Genomic DNA, 20906 nt, shown 5'->3' with positions numbered 1-20906 from the left:
AACAGGACACTAGCTGCAACATGTAGCCATCGTTTACATATGTGATCGCTGTGATTTGCCACAGCAATCACATAGTACAGGGCCAATTTAATTTTCTCCAAGTTATGTTATTTAAAGGAATTGGGAATGTTATTGTTGCACTTTACTCATTTTATTTAAAAAATGCAGCCGCTGTTCGGCTATTGGGAGCCCATGGCAGCTGTCAGAATACAATAGCCCACCATTCACCCATAAGGCCCCATACACACTATCAGTTTTTCTGCTGAGTTTTTCCTTCAGATTTACCAAAACCACATAATATGAGGTCAAACCTTAGGAGTTTCAATGTGTATGCAATCAGGCAGGCCCTTCTACTACATGGTTTTGGTAAACCTGAAGGAAAAAATCAGCAGATAATCTGATAGTGTGTATGGGGCTTTAGCACCGTTCAATAATGTATGGCCAGCTTCATATGGTTGTATCAACTTTGTACTAGTCCTATTATTGTTAATTGTTTCAGTTGACACAGATTCCTGGATGTTTAATTATTTATTCTGTAGTTTTAATGTATCTATGCTTGCTTCACCCGAAGGAGGATCTATGGATGATGGATTCAAAATGTATGCAAGCTTCTAAAGATGCTCTGCTACCGTTTCCCCGAAAATAAGACCTAGCATGATTGTCGGTGATGGCTGCAATATAAGCCCTACTCCCCAAATAAGCCCTAGTCAAAGTCCCTGTAGGTCTTATTTTCAGGGTAGGGCTTATTTTCGGGAAAACAGGGTAGAATATCATGTGTCCAGACCAGACCAGGGTTTCTCAACTAGGGTTCCATGGATCTCGAGGGTCCCTCCAGAGGTTGCTAGGGGTTATTTGAGTAATGAGCAATTTCTGCCTCTTAAATAAGGTCCCACTCACACCATTGATCTTTTTACCCATCTGTAAGTGGGTAATTCTACCCAATGACCACAAGTGTAAGGAGCATTCTTCCCACTGACCATCACACTAAGTTATCATGAGTTGTAGATCTAGAAAAGTTTAGCATGGGTTCCCTGAGACCAGAAAGTCATTTCAAGGGTTCCTCGGTGTTAAAAGGGTTGAGAAAGGCCAGTCCAGACTATATAAACTGTTTATTGGTTACAAAATAAGGAATAACATATAATTCACATCATATACACTCAAGTTTTACAGCAAATCTCTCATGAGGGCTCCTAGGAACCCAAAGGCCACCATTATGGAACCCATGGCCACCCGGGGTGATGTGACCATAAAAAAATGGTTCATTGGTTACATCAAAAGAATATACAGTACGGTATACATAAGCTTTACTTTAGCTGTGACATGAGGGCCCCTAGGAACCCAAGGGCCACAGCCAGGATGGTGTAGGTAAATTTAACACTGGAAGCCCCACTGGTGTTGCAGAGGTTGGTGGTACAGCAGGATACGCTGGTGGAGACCACAACGGCATTGAATCCGGTTGCTGTGCAGACGGCTGTACAAGTCTTGGTGATGCTGGCACCAGAAAGACTACCTGTGGGTGAGAGAGAGAGAGTGAGAGAGAGTGGTGTGACAATATGGACCATCTGTAACCCCCACATATTGGCCAATGATGACCCCCCCCCCCGTCTACTTCTAGGGTTGTAGAGCCAGTGCATACAGCCTAGGTCCTACCCTGCCTCCAAACCTCCAAAGTCAATAAAGTGGTCTAAAGAAATAAATATGAAATAAGTAGGGCTGTGGAAATTAAAGATTAATTCCTCCATTAATCGTTTTAATTTTTTTTTTTTATCGATCAAAATTCTTTTGATCGGTACTCACCTCTCCGCCGGCTTCCGGGTCTTCAGGGAGTTCCAGTGACGTCACGGACATCGACGTCACCGGACTCCTCCTCCCTTCCCCAAGTGCCTCCGTCTGCTAACGAAGGGAAGGGGGAGGAGTCCGGTGACATCGAAGTTCTGATTGAACGTAACGCGTACGGGGGGGGAGAAGCTACGCATGACGTCACCCGCTGCTGCCCTATGGGACCAACCCGATTGTCGGCTTTACATGCTGTGTTTTTATCATCTTTATGTGAGTAGTTTGTGTTTTGAACACAAAAATTAAATCTTATACTTAAGCGGTGAGCACTGAGATCTTCTCTTTCTACCCATGACCTGGCATCCTTGCTGAGATCTAAGGAGACGTGAGAGAAGTTTATGGTCCGTGTTAACCCTTTTGATACCCACTGGCATGACCACCTGTTTGCACAGGGGTCCATGCCATAAGGTGAGAGTGATTAGTTAGACCGGAGGTGGAGGGATTGTCACGCTACTGTGGAATAAAAATGACTTACGTCAGTGCTACAGTTTGAATTTAAAACGTATTTGTGTGCACTGTGAAGTTAAGTCATGGATTGTGGAAACTAACTAGTGTCGGGTGATTGTATATAGTGTATACCACATTTACCACTGACTAATGCAGAGCTGCAATGCAAGGAGATCAGCTAAAAGTAGTTGGATCTGTATGTGCGTTATAATTAGTCGAAATTAGTCGATTAATCGAACACGAAAATTTTAATCAGTAACAGCCTTAGAAATAAGGGATCGGTGGCAACACCACGGGGTCTAGGCATTCAAATTCCGCTATTTGAATATGTCAGTCATTCGCACAGGCCCCACAAATCTCCTCCATAAATCTTCCTGATTGGTTTGAACTAGGATCATCAGCGCCATCTAGTGTCTTAATGCAGTATTTTTCCTGACTGAGATACTTAAAAAAAAAATGCTACATTGTTGCCACTAGATGCTGCTGTTGATTCTAGGAGAAAAAAAAAACGTATTATGCCCCGTACACACGTGCGAATTTTCTGTCGGAAAAATCTTGGATGGTTTTTCGCAACGGAATTCCGCTCAAGCTTGGCTTGCATACACACGGTCACACAAAATTTAGCTGAACTTTCGACCGTCAAGAACGCGGTGACGTTCAACACTACGCCGAGCTGAGAAAATGAAGTTCAATGCTTCCGAGCATGCGTCGAATTGTTTCTGAGTATGCGTGGGAATTTTGCACGTCAGAATTTGTACCGACGATCGGAATCTCCGATCGGAACTTTGAAAAAAAAAATTGAGAACGCGCTCTCAATCTTTTGCTGGCCGAAATTCCGCCAGCAAAAGTCCGATGGAGCGTACACACGGTCGTATTTTCCGATCAAAAGCTCTCATCGGTCTTTTGCTGGCGGATTTTCCGATCGTGTGTATGGAGCCCTAAAAAACTGTAATGCCCCATACACACGATCGGAAATTCTGCTAGCAAAAGTCCGATGCGATCAGGTGTACGCTCCATCGGACTTTTGCTGGAGGAATTTCCGATCATGTGTACGGGGCATTACAGGGGCATTGTTGGGGCATGTTGGCAGGTGGGCAGAAAGCTGCTACCCAACCACTACACTGATACCCTCTAGCTTTCAGGTCTTGTGCTGAGCAGCTGCCCCACTGCATTGAGAACGCAGGAGGTTAGCCACTTGGCATGGCTACCCTTCGGAGAATTTAAAACGTATTTGTGTGCACTGTGAAGTTAAGTCATGGATTGTGGAAACTAACTAGTGTCGGGTGATTGTATATAGTGTATACCACATTTACCACTGACTAATGCAGAGCTGCAATGCAAGGAGATCAGCTGAAAGTAGTTGGATCTGTATGTGCGTTATAATCGAAATTAGTCGATTAATCGAACACGAAAAATGCGATCAGGTGTACGCTCCATCTGACTTTTGCTGGCGGAATTTCTGATCATGTGTACGGGGAATTACAGGGGCATTGTTGGGGCATGTTGGCAGGAAGCTGCTACCCAACCACTACACTGATACCCTCTAGCTTCCGGGTCTTGTGCTGAGCAGCTGCCCCACTGCATTGTGTACGCAGGAGGTTAGCCACTTGGCATGGCTACCCTTCGGAGAATGCTTTGCATCTTCTCCGTGAATTTCTGGTTGGGTGAGGTCTAGGAGGCAGGACAGTGATGTCACAATATCCATACCCTCATCCAATCAGAGAACACTTTGCATTCATTGAAAAGATACAAAGAGTTCTCTGAATGGCACCTGTGCCCAGTGGCCAGCCTCCTGTGTTTGGTAAGCAGCAGGGAAAGCCGCCCAGCATGGGACCCCCGAAAGCTAGTGGCCATCACTGTAGTGGCGGTGTCTACTACATTGATTTTAAGCTTCCACAGGTATGGCACTTAAATTGGTACCAAAATAAAAAAAAGCACACAAAATAAAAAATCTGCCTTGCTTGCATTAGATTGTGGTTCACCCTCCAGGAGGGTGGGTTTGAGCATATTGGCTGGCTTGAGGGTCTCTTATTGTAAGAAAGGGAGATTTTACCCCTAGATGCAGATATGCAGCCTCTCGGTGGCCACATATTTGTATGCATTAGCTTGTCGATAGAGCTGTGCCCCCCCATGCTGCCAATTGAATTTTCGGTGAGATGGTTACATGCCGTGTTGCCTGCAGGGGGTGCAATATTCTACTGCTATTTTGGGAATGACCAGGTAGTAATAGCAGGCAAAGCCTCCCACTTTGCATTCCCATTTAAATTGGGGTGCCCCTAAAAAAATCAAAAATTGAAAGTCAGCAGCTACAAATACTGCAGCTGCTGACTTTTAATAATCGGACACTTACCTGTCCCAGGGTCCAGCGATGCGGGGGAATGAAGCCCCCCCCCCCCCTCGTTCCACGCTCCGCTCGTGGCACCGTCATTCGTACTGTGGGCACTCGGCTGTGGCTTCACAGCCGGGCACCCACTGCGCATGCGCAAGCGGCGCAGGGAGCGCCGTGATACGCCGCACAGTCACCTGGGACACGTGACAGGTCCCAAATGACTGTGCGGCGCGAGGGGAAGTGATGTCACCAGCCCGGGCAAGGAAGACGGCAGACTACGAGGGACCCCTTAGCAACAGGCATTTAGAGGTGAGTAAAACATTTTTTTTCCCAATTATTTATTTTTTATTTTTTTAAAGATTTTTAGTCACTTTTTTTATTTTTTTGGTGGCAACACCACTTTAAACAGTGTACTGGCATTCACACAACCTCCACAAATAATCCCAGTAATGAGCATTTACTTCCTATGATCGCCAGCTCCATCTAGTGGCCATAATGCATTTGATTCCCGATTTGAGGTATTGCAGGAAAATACTGCATTATTGCCACTAGATGGAGCTGACAATCATAGGAAATACACATGGGGGATTACATGTGGGGGGATATGAATCCTGAGACATGCATTCAGCTATTTTTTTTATTTTTATAAATAGACCCTTGAAATCGTTTATGAAATTTCTCCTAAATGTAGATCCAGAAACATGAGATATGGTAGATGATCAGTAGACATAGGTCATCCCCAGACCGGGTTCCGGTCATTATCTTACCGAGTCCTCCAGCAATGACGGAGGTCATGCAGTTGGTGTCGGTGGCGGAGCAGTTAGTCGGAGTCATGCAGTTTGTGTTGGTGCTCTGGGAGGTGCAGGTGTAACATTGTAGTGATAAAGCTGTAAAAGAAACGCAGTTTATTCGATGTTCAGATTGTATTTTCTCAGCACCACCGTTCCAGATCACAGATATTCAAGGATTTGGATACAGGCTTATATATATATACACAGGGAGGGAAAACAAGTATTTGACCCCCCCTTCTGATTTTGTACGTTTGCCCACTGACAAAGAAAGGATCGGTCTATAATTCTAATGGTCGGTTTATTATAATAGTGAGAGGCAGAACAAAAATATCCAGAAAACCGTATTTCAAAAAAGTTACATTGATTTGCATTTAATTAAGTGAAACAAGTATTTGATCCCCTATCAATCAGCAAGATTTCTGGCTCCCAGGAGTCTTCCATACAGGTAACAAGCTGAGATTAGGAGCACTGTTAAAGGGAGTGCTCCTAATCTCAGCTTGTTACCTTTATAAAAGACACCCGTCCACAGAAGCAATCAATCAGATTCTAATCTCTCCACCATGGCCAAGACCAAAGAGCTGTCCAATGATATCAGAGATAAGACTGTAGACCTACACAAGGCTGGAATGGGCTACAAATCACAAAATAGCTTGGTGAGAGGTGACAACAGTTGCTGCGATTATTCGCAAATGGAAGAAACACAAAATAACTGCCAAGCTCCATGGAAGATCTCACCTTGTGGAGTTCCAATGATGAGGAGAACGGTGAGGAATCCGCCCAGAACTACACGGGAGAATCTTGTCAATGATCTCAAGGCAGATGGGACCATCGTCACCAAGAGAACAATTGGTAGCACACTACACCGTGAAGGACTGAAATCCTGCAGCGTCTGCAAGGTCCCCCCGCTCAAGAAATCCCATGTACAGGACCATCTGATGTTTGATTATGGACATCTGAATGATTCAGAGGAGAACTGGGTGAAAGTGTTGTGGTCAGAGGAGACCAAAATCCAGCTCTTTGGCATCAACTCAACAGTGGCGGCTGGTGCTCAAAATTTTTGGGGGGAGTGCAAAGAAACTGAAAAATACTGAACCCCCCCCCCCTCCCATCAGTTGCAGCCTCACTGTGCCCATCAATTGCAGCCACTTGTGCCAGTCGTATGCAGTCACTTGTGCCCATCAAACGCAGCCACTTGGGCCCACCATATGCAGCCACTTGTGCCCATCATATGCAGCCGCTTGTGCCCATCAAACGCAGCCACTTGTGCCCACCATATGCAGCCACTTGTGCCCACCATATGCAGCCACTTGTGCCCATCAAACACAGCCACTGTGCCCATCATATGCAGCCACTTATGCCCATCATATGCAGCTACATGTTTTCATCATATGCAGCCACTGTGCCCATCATATGCAGCCACTTGTGCCCGTCATATGCAGCCACTGTGCCCATCATATGCAGCCACTTGTGCCCGTCATATGCAGTCACTTGTGCCCACCATATGTAGCCACTTGTGCCCATCATATGCAGCCACTTGCGCCCATCATATGCAGCCACTTGTGCCCATAATATGCAGCCACTAGTGCCCATCATATGCAGCTACATGTTTTCATCATATGCAGCCACTTGTGCTCATCATATGCAGCTACATGTTTCTATCATATGCAGCCACTGTGCCCATCATATGCAGCCACTTGTGCCCGTCATATGCAGCCACTTGTGCCCGTCATATGCAGCCACTGTGCCCATCATATGCAGCCACTTGTGCCCGTCATATGCAGCCACTGTGCCCATCATATGCAGCCACTTGTGCCCGTCATATGCAGCCACTTGCGCCCATCATATGCAGCCACTTGTGCCCACCATATGCAGCCACTTGTGCCCACCATATGCAGCCACTTGTGCCCACCATATGCAGCCACTTGTGCCTGCCAAATGCAGCCACTTCTGCCCGTCAAATGCAGCCTCTTGTGCTGACTATATGCAGCCACTTGTGCCTATCATATGCAGCCACTGTGCCCACCACCCCCCTTGTGGCTCTGAGGCCCCCTCCGCTCACAGCTCTGATGTGCCCCCACTCACGGCTCTGATGGCCACCTCTGCACCCTATGCAGGTGGTTCAGCACTTACCGCCAGTCCTGAGTCCACCAGAGCAGCCGCGGTGGGGATGTCCGTCCTCGTGTCTCCTCTGTGCCACCTCTTCCTAAGCGCCAAGCATCCAATAGGATGCCCTGGCGCTTTGACCAATCGGGAAACGGCACTTCCATCTGGCACTGCTAGGGTTGTTGGTTCAAATCCCAACCATGGTGCTACCTGCCTGCAGTTTGCATGTTCTCCCTGTGCCTGTGTGGGTTTCCTCCCACACCAAAGACATGCTGGTAGGTTGATTGGCCCCAGTATTTATATGAAAGGGAGTAAGGCCGGTGTTCTAACGAATAGTGCCCTCCTTCGAAAGGTGCCCACACATGCGCAGCTTGGAAGGCCACTCCAGCTGATATCCCGATCAGCTGGCGTGATGTCACCATAGCGCATGCGCACATCATAGAAGGCATTTTTCGATGGGCAGAATTAAAAGCTATGCAAACGGCGGAGGGAGACCGTACACATCAGACTCTGCCTCGCTGTTGCAGAGTGTGTTTTGTCTGTGTTGCAGCCCGCCCTTAGACACAGGCAAAACCCGACCTTGAGCCCATTGTAAACCCGCCCCGCAACAGCGAGGCGCAATCCGACAACTACGGCCTCCCTCCGCTGTTTCCATAGCTTTCAATTCTGCCCGTTAAATGGTAATTAGTGTCTAAAAATGCCTCCTACGGTGTGCGCATACGCTATGGTGACGTCACGCCAGCTGATAGGGAAATCATCTGGAGTGCGCATGCGTGGGCACTTTTCGACGGAGGGCGCTATTCAATAGAACACCGGCCATACATTGTGCACGGTTCCCCCTCCCCCATCAACACAGTCAGTAGACATGTGCAGTTTGCTTCATTATGAATTGAAATGCGGACAAATGTTTATTTTTTCAGAAATTTGTATGTATCTGAATTACAATAGTACCGAATTTAAATGAATCTGAAATAATGAAACCACTTAAGGACCGCCTCACGCTGATGTACATCGGCAGAATGGCACGGCTGGGCACAATCACGTAACTGTACGTGATTCTTTAAGTGTCCAACCATGGGTCGGGAGTGTGCCGCCGGTGGCGCGCTCCCGACCCGGTCCTGTGCTCCGTGACCCTGGCCGCGGGACCAGCGTACCCGATCGCCGCTGGTGTCCCGCGATCGGATCACAGAGCTGAAGAACGAGGAGAGGTCTGTGTAAACAAACCTCTCCCCGTGCTTCCCTGTGTGGCTGTCACTGATCGTTTCTTCTCTTTTATAGGGAAGGACGATCAGTGACGTCACAAGCCAGGCCACGCCCCCTACAATAAAAAAAAAACATATAATGTCATACATAACACTACACTGCCCCCTTGTGGTTAACTCCTTCATTTCCAGTGTCATTTACACAGTAATCACTGCATTTAAATAGCACTGATTGCTGTATAAATGATAATGGTCCCAAAATGTGTCAAAAATGTCCGATGTGTCCGCCATAATGTCGCAGTCACAATAGAAATCGCTGTTCGCCGCCATTACTAGTAAAAAAATATATATTAACAAAAATGCTATAAAACTATCCCCTATTTTATAAACGCTATAACTTTTGCGCAAACCAATCAATAATCGCTAATTGCCAAAAATATGTAGAAGAATACGTATCGACCTAAACTGAGGAAAAAAACGTTTTTTTTATATATTTTTTGGGGATATTTATTATAGCAAAAAGTAAAAAATATAGCATTTTTTTCAAAATTGTCGCTCTATTTTTGTTTATAGCGCAAAAAATAAAAACCGCCAAATACCACCAAAAGAAAGCTCTATTTCTGGGAAAAAAAGGACGCCAATTTTGTTTGGGAGCCTCGTAGCATGACCGCGCAATTGTCAGTTAAAGCGACGCAGTGCCGAATTGCAAAAATGGGCTTGGTCCTTTGGCTGCAAATTGGTCCGGGGTTTAAGTGGTTAAAAAGGGGATCAACTCCAGAGATAAAATGATAATTCTCTCGCTCTACAAGACTCTGGTCCGGCTGCACCTGGAGTATACTGTCCAGTTCTGGGCACCAGTCCTCAGGAAGGATGTGCTGGAAATGGAGCGACTACAAAGAAGGGCAACAAAGCTGATAAAGGGTCTGGAGGATATTAGTTATAAGGAAAGGTTGTGAGCTCTGAACTTATTCTCTCTGGAGAAGAGACGCTTGAGAGGGGAGATGATTTCAACATATAAATACCGGACTGGTGACCCCACAACATATAAATACCGGACTGGTGACCCCACAACATATAAATACCGGACTGGTGACCCCACAATAGGGAGAAAACTTTTTCGCAAAAGGGAGTTTAACAAGACTTATGGCCAATCATTAAAATTAGAAGAAAATAAGTTTAACCTTAAACTACGTAGAGGACTCTTTACTGTAAGAGCGGCAAGTATGTGGAATTCCCTTCCACAGGCGGTGGTCTCTAGTTTCAAAAAAACTATAGGTAAGCACCTGAACGACCGCAACATGCAGGGATATACAATGTAATACTGACATATAATCAACATATAGGTTGGACTTGAGTCTTTTTTTCAACCTCTCCTACTATGTAACTGTATAAAAGAATAGAATATAATAGAGTAAAACAGAACAAAATAGAATAGAAAATAAAAGAACAGATCAGAACAAATAAAGAATAGAATATAATAGACGATATCGAAAAATAGAATAGAAAGAATGTAACCATTTCCCAAATTTCAAATTAAATCAATTCGAATAGAAAATAACAGAATAGCATAGAAAAAAAAACAGCTGAGGGTTTACAATGGATCTCCCTGAAGCTCCATGCACACACAAAATTTTTTTTCAAAAAAAGTTTTTTCCTGCCTCTAAACATTGAATTTAAAGTGGTTGTAAACCCTCTGGGACCACGTTTATCTACAGGTAAGCCTAGCTTAAGGCTTACCTGTAGGTGCAGCAAATATCTCCTAAACCTACACAGTTTAGAAGATATTTGCAAAAGACTGTCACCGATGTCTACGGCGCATGCGCTGTAGACAGCGGCGCGCAGGCGCACTGAGCATGCAGCTGCTAACGGCGATCATGCTGTTAGTGGCGGCTCCCGCACGCATGCGCGGGAGTGATGTCATCGCGGCTCCAGCCAGTCACAGCGCCTGAGCCGCGACACCCAGAAGTGACTCCGGGATAGATGGAGGAGGTGAACGAGGGTCACTTCGGGGGCTTCCATCTCAGGTAAGTTATTCATAATGAGCTAGTATGCTATGCATACTAGCTCACTATGCCTTTGCCTTACTGGGTGTGTTTTCTTTTTCTTTGCCTACCTTTACTTCCTCTTTAAACTATGCCTGTAATCGTCCTAATGTGCATGGACACAGGATAACATTGAGCAGCTATAAAGGAAGAAAAAGACTCCTGTAGATTAGAATCAGCAATTTTTAAGCCAGTGGTGTGCATGGACCCTAATGGGAACACACAGGTCTGCTGTTAGAAATCATGGGGCCCCGTACAGTCTACCTTTCAGGGCCCCCTTTGACCCACCCTTGACCCCGCTCCTGTCCTGGCCCCTACATGGCCTCCTGGCTTTGAAAATGTAATAGCATGAGCCACGACAGGTCCTCTTTATGGAGAGATCTGGGGGTCTATTGGACCCCATATCTCTTCTGTAGCCCCCAAATCATCAGATCAAACTGAGATTGCTGCTCCTACAGGGCTTTAGAAAGCCCCTTTTTTACTTTGCAGAAATGAACTGTAAAGCCCCCCCCCCCCCCCCCCAATCCCCCCGCCCCCGTGGAGCTGATAGGGCCGTGTGCGGTACATAAGGATTGGCTATACTGCCTTATCAGCGGCTCGGGGAGCACAGACAGCACTAAATACTTGACAGGGGTTCTAATTCCGCTCCACTTTATGTACAACTTAACCATTTAAAGAGGAAGTAAACTCTGATGGGTTTACTTCCTCTTTGTCTCCCTGCAAAGGTAAAGCATAATAGGGCTACTATGCATCGCATCGCATCACATCGTAGCCCATTATGTGTCACTTACCTGACACAGGAGCCAGCGATGTCCCCTGTAGTACGAAGCGTCCATCTTCTTTCGGGTATCGCTGCTCCGGCCACTCACAGCGCCGGAGCAGCGATAACGTCACTTCCGCGCATGCGCACAGGAGCCGCCACTAACGGCATGCCGTGTAGGTTTAGGAGATATTTCTTGGACCTTTTTTTGCTAGAAAATTACTTAGAACCCCCTAACATTATACATTTTTTTCTAACACCCTAGAGAATAAAATGGCGGTCGTTGCAATACTTTCTGTCACACCGTATTTGTGCAGCGGTCTTACAAGCGCACTTTTTTTGGAAAAAATACAATTTTTTGAATTAAAAAATAAGAAAACAATAAAGTTAGCCCAATTTTTTTTTATATTGTGAAAGATAATGTTAAGCTGAGTAAATTGATACCCAACATGTCACACTTCAAAATTCCATAGGCAACGTTTAAAAAATTCTACAGGTTGCATGTTTTGCGTTACAGAGGAGGTCTAGGGCTAGAATTATTGCTCTCGCTCTACCAATCGCGGCGATATCTCACATGTGTGGTTTGACCACCGTTTTCATATGCGGGCGCTGCTCACGTATGCGATCGCTTCTGTACGCGAGCTTGGCGGGACAGGGCGCATTTAAAAAAAAATTTTTTATTTATTTATTTTACCTTTTATTTTAAAAAAAAAGTGTCACTTTTATTCCTATTACAAGGAATGTAAACATCCCAAACATTTCACATAGAAAAAAAGCATGACAGGACCTCTTAAATATGAGATCTGGGTGGTCAAAAAGACATCAGATCTCATATTTACACTAAAATGCAATAAAAAAAATAAAAACATTTTGTAATTTGAATATTTTTTTTTTTAAATGGCCCTTTAAGAGCTATGGGCGGAAATGACGTTTTGATGTCACTTCCGCCCTGTATTGTTATGGAGACGGGTGGGGGGGGGGCCATCTTCCCCTCACTCATCTCCATACCCAGCAAGGGTGAAGATCCGATCGCCTCCGCCACTTAATGGAGCCGTCGGCAGCGGTGGAGGGCATGGGGCGCGGCGGGAAGGGGGGGGCATCTCCTGCTGCTGATAAAAGTGATCTTGCGGCGAATCCACTGCAGAGACCACTTTCATCTGAAGGCGGACTCCCTGCTGAAGAAGAGGATACCGGGGTTATGGCCGCTAGCTGCTGCCATAACAACGCTGTTCCTCTTCAAAGTAAGGACGTATATTGGCGGTCCGGAAATGGTTAAAAATAAAAGGAGGGGGGAGGAGAAGGTTCCTGCGATACTTTGGGGCGACTTCATCCCAATTGCATTGACTTCTATTAGAGAAGACATGTGAAAGCCGCGATGAAGTCGCACAGGGATGAACCGACACTCAATTTGCAGAGATGTGTGTGCTTTCCACACAATGGATACTTTGTACTTCAATTCCCTTCCCAGCTCAGTAAATGTATCGTTATGTTTCAGTTGTATTTGTATCTTTTAGGTTTTCATTTGTAAATATTTTTGTTGCAAAACCTTGTTCTTTTTTTTTATAATATATTACATATTCTGAGGCTGGGCTCACACCATTGATCCCCGCATCCAATTCACAATAGCAGGAGATTTTATCCGGCTCTATGGAGCAGGTTCCCATATCTCCACAGCGGACGCACCGGACTTTTGGTCCATTTCAGGTCCATTTCAGGTGCGAATTCAGCCCAAAGTTCGAGTTGAAGGCTGGGTTCACACTGCTGCGGTTTATGAGAACGGATGTGATTCGCACCGCGCTGCAGTGCAAATCACATCCGATCTCTGTGCGATGCGAGTTCAGCCATACAGATAGTATACAGATAGTATGGCTGAATTCGCATCGCACCCGGCACAAATTCGCACGGGACCCTTTTTTTGGTCCGCAGCAGAATCGGATCGCATGGGTGTTCACACCATGCGATCCGAGTTTGCAGATCGCACTGCGATATGCGAACTGATCTGGGGGTGTCATTAACTTTTCACTGACACTCCCAGCAGTTCGCATAGGGCAGTGTGAACTGCCGCCGGGAGGCATGCGATGCGGGAACCCGCAGCGGATTCGCAGCGTTCCCGCATCGCAGGAGTGGGAACCCAGCCATAATCAGCCCTGAAATAGTGAACCAGGACACACCGGACCCCCCACCATGAGGCGGATCCATCTTAGGTGTGAACCCAGCCTTGAGCCTTGTACACCCGATCGGATATTCGGCCAGGGATTGTGTGATGATGGACTGTTTGCCTAAAATCCAACCTTTAGCTCACTCCATCAGACAATTGTTGTCCAACTTTCGGTCAACAAATGTTGGATGGCAGGCTAGTACATTTTCAGCGGGCAACTTTCTGTTGTCAGATTTTCCTATCATCTGTACACAAGTCCGTCACACAAAAGTCCAAAGTACGAACACGCATGCTCGGAACCGATGCTCACCAAACACGACATTAGCAGAAGGTGTCCAAAGGGTGGCGCACAAGAGCTGAGATTCCTTTGGGGCGACTTCATCACAACTTGCATTAAATTCTATTAGCCCTTGTACACACGGTCGGACATTCTGACAACAAAATCCGTCGGATTTTGTCTGACGGATTTTGTCCGAAACTTGTGTTGCATACACACGGTCGGACAAAGTTGTCGGAAAATCCGATCGTTCGTAACGCGATGACGTTATTTGCGTTACGATGGGACTACGTTCAGGCTAGTAGCCAGTAGCTTTGGTCTAGGAATTTGATCTGAGCATGCGTGGCACTTTGTCCGATCGGAATTCTCTACACACAATCGGACAAAGTCCGATCGGACCATGTTGTCAGAAAGTCTTATAGCCCAGCTCTAAAACTTTGCCTGTCGGATATTCCGACGGAAACAGTCCGATGGAGCCCACACACCGTCGGATTATCCGACAACACGGTTCGATCAGACATTTTCCGCTGGAATGTCCGACCGTGTGTACAAGGGCTTAGAGAAGACATATGCAAGCCGCAATGAAGTTGCACAGGGATGTCGGCTTCAAAGCCGCACTGCTATGAACTGACATTCAATTTGCAGAGATGTATGTACTTTCCACACAATGGATACTTTGTCAGGTTTTCATATTTTGTACACAAGTCCGTCACACACGCTAGTACATTTTCGGCGGGCAACTTTCTGTTGTCAGAATTTCCTATCATCTGTACACAAGTCCGTCACACAAAAGACCAAAGTACAAACACGCATGGATCAGAATCAATGCTCACCAAACAAGACATTAGCAGAAGGTGCCCAAAGGGTGCCGCTCAAGAGCTGAAATTCCTCGTAGTACGTCTAGTACATCACTACGTTCGTGATTGTTGGCCGACAATTGTGTGCCGTTAGTATGCAAGACAAAATCCAGGCACACGCCCTTCAGACAAAAGTCTGACGCTGTGTCTGCCAACAATTCAATCGTGTGTACGAGGCTTTAGTGCAGGCTTTCTCAACCTTTTAACCCTGGGGAACCCCAAAAATAATTTTCGAGTCTCGAGGAACCCTTACTAAAACCAATTAATCAGGGGTCAATAGAACAATGCCCCTTATACTGGTGGCCAATAGGAAGAATGTTCCCCTTAACCACTTCAGCCCCGGACCATTTTGCTGGCTTAAGACCAGACCACTTTTTTGCGATTCGGCACTGCGTCGCTTTAACTGACAATTGCGCGGTCGTGCGACGTGGCTCCCAAACAAAATTGACATCCTTTTTTTCCCACAAATAGAGCTTTCTTTTGGTGGTATTTGATCACCCCGGTGGTTTTTATTTTTTGCGCTATAAACAAAAATAGAGCGACAATTTTGAAAAAAACGCATAATTTTTTTACTTTTTGTTATAATAAATATCCCCCAAAAATATATAAAAAAAATTTTTTCCCCTCAGTTTAGGCCGATACGTATTCTTCTACATATTTTTGGTAAAAAAAAAATCGCAACAAGTGATTATTGATTGGTTTTTTACTAGTAATGGCGGCGATCAGCGATTTTTATTGTGACTGCGACATTATGGCGGACACATCGGACATTTTTGACACATTTTTGGGACCTTTGTCATTTATACAGCAATCAGTGCTTTACAAATGCAGTGATTCCTGTGTAAATGACACTGGCAGTGAAGGGGTTAACCAGTGGGTGGCAGTGTAGGGGTTAAAGCGGGACTGCACTGTGGAAAAAAATATTAAAAGCCAGCAGCTACAAATACTGCAGCTCCTGACTTTTAATAAATGGACACTCACCTGTCCCGGGTTCCAGCGATGCCGGCAGCCGAGGCCGATCGATCGCTCGGCTCTCGGCTGCTGCCGCCACCATTCTAGGTGAGGGAATCAGGAAGTGAAGCGCTGCGGCTTCACTTCCCAGTTCCCTACTGCGCATGCGCGAGTCGCGCAGCGCAATAGGAATTGTCCGCGCTGTCTCTGGGACCCGTGTGTGTCCCAGCAGACAGCGCGCAGGGACAGGAAGAGGCATAGACTCCCGTGGGAGTCTATGCCCGGAAGTGGGTGTAAATACCTGTCTTTGACAGGTATCTGCACCCCCCTCCCCCCTGAAAGGTGCCAATTGTGACACCGGGGGGGGAGGGTTCCGATCAGCAGAAGTTCCACTTTAGGGTGGAACCCCGCTTTAAGAGTTCCTAGGGGCATGTTACTAACTGTTGGGGGCTGGGCTTTCTTTTAGTGAACACTGAATTCTGCTCCAATCACATGGAGCAGAGATCACTTGTTGCTAGGCAGAACTGGGAGATGCTGTTTACAACAGCATCTCCTAGTTCAGCCACCCCGTGAGACGATCGTGAGTATGCCTGCGGCGATTCGAGTCCGCGGGACCCACGACCGGACTCACGGGGGTCCCGACCGGCACACAAGCGCGCCGCTGGCAGGGCCGGCAAATTTAAAGGGACGTACAGGTACGCCCATTTGCCTGCCCGTGCCATTCTGCCGACGTACATCGGCGTGCGCCAGTCGGGAAGTGGTTAAAATGGCGCTCAGAATGCCACCCTTAAAGACAGCTAAAACTATATGTTGTGTCACGCCGCTGGCTTTGCTAAGTGATGCTGAACCTGGAACTCTGTAGGCATCATCAAAAAGGTGGTTCATCAGCCACAGCTCAAGGAACCCCTAGCAACCTCTGGAGGAACCCCGGGGTTCCACGGAGCCCTGGTTGAGAATGGCTGCTTTAGTGTATTGCCATATCACAGAGATCCCATAATGATAATATTTTCTGGACTTACCTGAACCGACGCAGAGTGCGATGAAGACCAGTAGACTTTTGGTGGACACCATTGTGAGTCAGAGATGAGTGTGTCCTCCTGGTTGTCCCATCCTCTTATATACTGTGTGGGTGGTGAGGTGGGGGGGGGGGCAGTTTCCATGAAAACTAACGACTGGTCACTCCTTGTTTGCTGAATTCCGGAGGATACTTGGAGACGGCAGACCTGTAATTTGGAGTCATTGTCCTGACCAATACGGAAGGACAGACAGCAAGTTGCTGTAGAAACTGTCACCTCTGAGAACAATGGCGATGACCTCTCCAAAATCAGGATGACATCAGACCAGCTTATAAGTGAAATTGTACGTCGGTTGGTTTTAGGTGACACCAATAAAGCCGACCATACACACATTTGGTGGTGGTGGGGGGGGGGGGGGGGGAATGAAAAAATATTTGTTTTTGATAAGTTCCGGTGTCCTATCATATACGGTCCCCCATCCGATAGTGTCCGCTGTGTACTGTGCAGTACAAAGCAACACAGATTCCGAAAATTGCCGAGGATGAACGGCGCCTGCGCCCTGAGTCCAGGTTCTATCCCCACCATCCAAGTGGACATAGAGTAGGAGTAGGAATATAAGGGCCCACGAGGGGCCCTCTAATATTCACAACCCTATGTCCGCTTGGATGGTGGGGCTACCACCTCCACTCACGGCGCAGGCGCCGTTCAGCTTCGGAGATTTTCTGAAGCTTCGTCTGCTCGCGCACTGCGCATGCGCAATATGGGGTGGACACTATATCATGGCCGGACACTATACGGCAGAACACCGGCAGTTTTCTTGAGGTTAATGGGGACAAATTGGGTTAATCGCTTTTGACCAAAGCGCCGAGAAAAAATGGAAGGCAAAAGATGGAAATGTTTTTCTTATTTTTTTTATTAATAAACGTTTTATTGGACGTTTCCAAATAAAAAAAAGAAAAGAAAAATCCTATTTTTTTTTTTTAAACTGAATGAATGAAATGATAAAGTTGGCCATACACTGTGCAGAATGGAAGCCGGTGGAATTTGCTGGAGTGGGTGGCCCTCCTAGTTGATCGTTCTAGTTTTTATTTTATTTTTTGTTTGAAGGAACCTGCTGGAAAATCTTCAGCTGAACAGCTCATCCAATCAGAACCGAGAATTTTGAAGGCAGGCGGTGCCAGCTGTCATATTAGAATAGCAGCAGCGGGAGATTGGCCCATCCGTGGTGTATAGTGTGTATTGAGGGATCTGTTATGAGCAGCTTTACCAACTAATGAGATCCTCAATCGGGAAAAATCTGACTTAACCTCTTGGTGCCGGACGCACCCAAATAGCGGCTTCTCGGTGGCCGCATATTTGCGTGAATTTGTGTAAATACAGCCGCGCCGAGCGTGTGTGCCCTGCGCGCTCCCGGCACAGTTACTGGTGGCCATAGGTGTGTGCAGGGCGTGTGCCAGGACACACCCTAATCACTATGTGCGGTGTAGATCCCCCCTACTGCCTGGGCTCCCCGCCCCCCCTTTATTGCCCCCCTCCAACCCACAGCCCTGCAGACTTCCCTCCTCTCCCTCCGGCTGCTGCGGGGGATGTTTCAGGATGGAGAGCAGGAGAAGGGACTAGTAAATATGTCATTTACCGGCCCCTTCCTTTTCTAAATGAGCACACTTGCTTACTGTGTCCATTCATAACCTGGAAGCACAGTAAACTGTGTTTACTATGCTTCAGTTTGTGAATGAACGGAAAACTGCTCAGCACAGAGCACTTCCCATTCATTCACTGCCCTGTGCAGATGAGGCTGCAGAGAAAGGCGTGTGTGTTGAAGCTTTGGGGTGCACACCCTAATGTAATAGGCTGTGAACACCTATGCCGGCGACTAATGGAAAGCTTTCTGATCATGTGACCACCATGGTAGCCGATCATGGCAGTCACATGATCATAAATCCTGTCCCCCGACATTCTATCCCCACCGGGCTGGGAGACGCCGGTGCCAACAGGTTAGGATGCCCATAACTGGATTGAAGCTCAGCCGGTTTAGCAGGGACTGGTCGAAATTCGGTCTCATCTATGGCCGTTACCAATAAAGGTCAATCTAATGAGCGACTTCTGTTGAATGGGACTGTTGGGAAAATGTTGCCGATCGGCAGCTGCAGCCAATTCATTTTAGATAAAAAGGTGAACTTACCCTTTAAAGAAGAGTTTCCATAAAAAAAAAAAAAAATAATTAAAAGTCAGCAGCTACAAATACTGCAGCTGCTGACTTTTTATAATCGGGCACTTACCTGTCCCGGGGTCCATCGATGTGGGGGGGATCGAAGCCCCGCTCGGCGGCGCCGGCATTGCAACTGCCGCAGCTGGGCACCCACTGCGCATGCGCGAGCGGCGCCGCGTGCCGTGATTGGTCGCGCAGTAATCTGGGACCTGTCACGTGTCCCAGATGACTGACATGAGGGAGGGGGCGGAGCTGAGCCCTTCCTGCGCCGAGAGGGAAGTGATGTCACCAGCCCAGGCACTGAAGGAGGCAGACTACGAGGGACCCCCTAGCAACAGGCATTTGGAGGTGAGTTTAAAAAAAAATTCCAAATGTTTTTGTTTTGATGTTTTTTTAGGAATTTTAATGATTTTTTTTTTTTTTTTTTTTTCTGTGCAACACCACTTTAAGGTTGGGTTCACACTATTACGAATTGGAGGTGGGTTTCTCCGCAGCCAATTCGTATGTCAGGAGACAGGGGCGGACTGACAACTCATGGGACCCTCCGGGCAATAGGAGATTATGGGGCCCCCAGGCAATCAGAGATTATGGGGCCACACAGTATACAATCACACAGTATACATAAACACAGTATACATAAACACAGTATACATAAACACAGTATACAATCACACAGTATACACAGACATATTTCTATTGGCTGAGAAGGTACTGGAGAGGTGGGGCAGCTATAATCTCAGGATTTTTAGACCAAAAGGATGTCGGTAAGGGACATTTCAGAGACAGATGTAAATAAAATACAGATTTTTACATACTGCCCCTGGTTTTACTGAGGCTGAAAACTCTTATGGGGCCCCCTAGTGGCCCGGGGTCCTTGGGCAGTGCCCGAATGGCCAAATGGTCAGTCTGCCCCTGTCAGGAGATTGTGATTGGCTCTCAATGGATCCGGTTCACACATCTCCGGAGCGGCTCCGGTGCGAATTGCATAGGAGTCCTGTGTGTCTTCTGGTCCGTTTCAGGTCTGAATTCAGCCAAAAATTCCAGCTGAAATCAGACCTGAAACAGTGAACGGGGGACGCACCGGACCCCCTGCTGTGACCCGCTCCGTACGGAAGTGTGAACTGGACCTTCACCTTCCATCACAATGTGTTGGGTGGCACAGTGGTGTAGTGGTTAGCACTCTCACCTAGCAGTAAAAAAGGGTCACTGGTTCAGATCCCAACCACGACACTACCTGCCTGGAGTTTGCATGTTCTCCCTGTGCCTGTGTGGGTTTCCTCCGGGTACTCCGGTTTCCTCCCACACTCCAAAGACATGCAGGTAGGTTAATTGGCTTCTGTCCAAAATTGTCCCCTAGTATATGAATGGGGACCTTGGATTGTGGGCTCCTTGAGGGTAGAGACCAATGTGAGTGTGCAATGTATAGGGATAGGGATAATTGTAGACACTCAGGTTGGATGGACTGGTGTATTTATTCAACCTTACTAACTATGTAACTATGTGTTCAGATACAGTTGCTGATGTAACATTCTCCCTACTTTTCCCTATTGTGATACAATAAACAGAGGAGAGCTTCTTTTTTAAAACACAGTAAGTTCTATATCTTTTTGTATTTCTTTTATAATTGAGGGTGTGGCTATAGCTGATTACCTCCACCCCAAACTCACTCTTCCGTGTCTTTATGGTCCTTGCTTTGTGCCCTGGTCCAATTCATTTTGTGAAGGAGGGGTTATGGTGTGGGGGGGAGGGGGGCTTATGGTGTGGGGAGTTGTTTTTTAGGGGTTGGGCTCAGCCCCTTAGTTCCAGTGAAGAGCCGCCAGTTTGAGACCCCTGGAGGAATAATTCAAGTACACTACATTACCAAAAGTATTGGGACGCCTGCCTTTACACGCACATGAACTTTAATGGCATCCCAGTCTTAGTCCGTA

At 46.8% G+C, this 20906-nt stretch overlaps 1 protein-coding gene across 1 annotated transcript; it reads right to left on the bottom strand.

The window, feature by feature from the left end:
- Positions 1 to 1154: 1154 nt before the first annotated feature.
- On the bottom strand, positions 1155 to 16845 carry LOC143998153 (lymphocyte antigen 6E-like). Its single transcript, XM_077493888.1, has 3 exons — positions 16773 to 16845; positions 5380 to 5499; positions 1155 to 1510 (listed from the first exon to the last, which is right to left on the bottom strand). The coding sequence occupies exons 1-3, from the start codon at positions 16822 to 16824 to the stop codon at positions 1305 to 1307; spliced, it is 378 nt and encodes a 125-aa protein (XP_077350014.1). The 5' UTR covers positions 16825 to 16845; the 3' UTR covers positions 1155 to 1304.
- Positions 16846 to 20906: the final 4061 nt, after the last annotated feature.

Source organism: Lithobates pipiens, unplaced genomic scaffold (assembly GCF_037356315.1).
Source record: "Lithobates pipiens isolate NorthernLeopardFrog02 unplaced genomic scaffold, aLitPip1_a1.2 Scaffold_19, whole genome shotgun sequence".
Classification (NCBI taxonomy): domain Eukaryota; kingdom Metazoa; phylum Chordata; class Amphibia; order Anura; family Ranidae; genus Lithobates; species Lithobates pipiens.
Note: the sequence above shows the minus strand (reverse complement) of the source record. Positions and strands in the feature narration are given on the sequence as shown.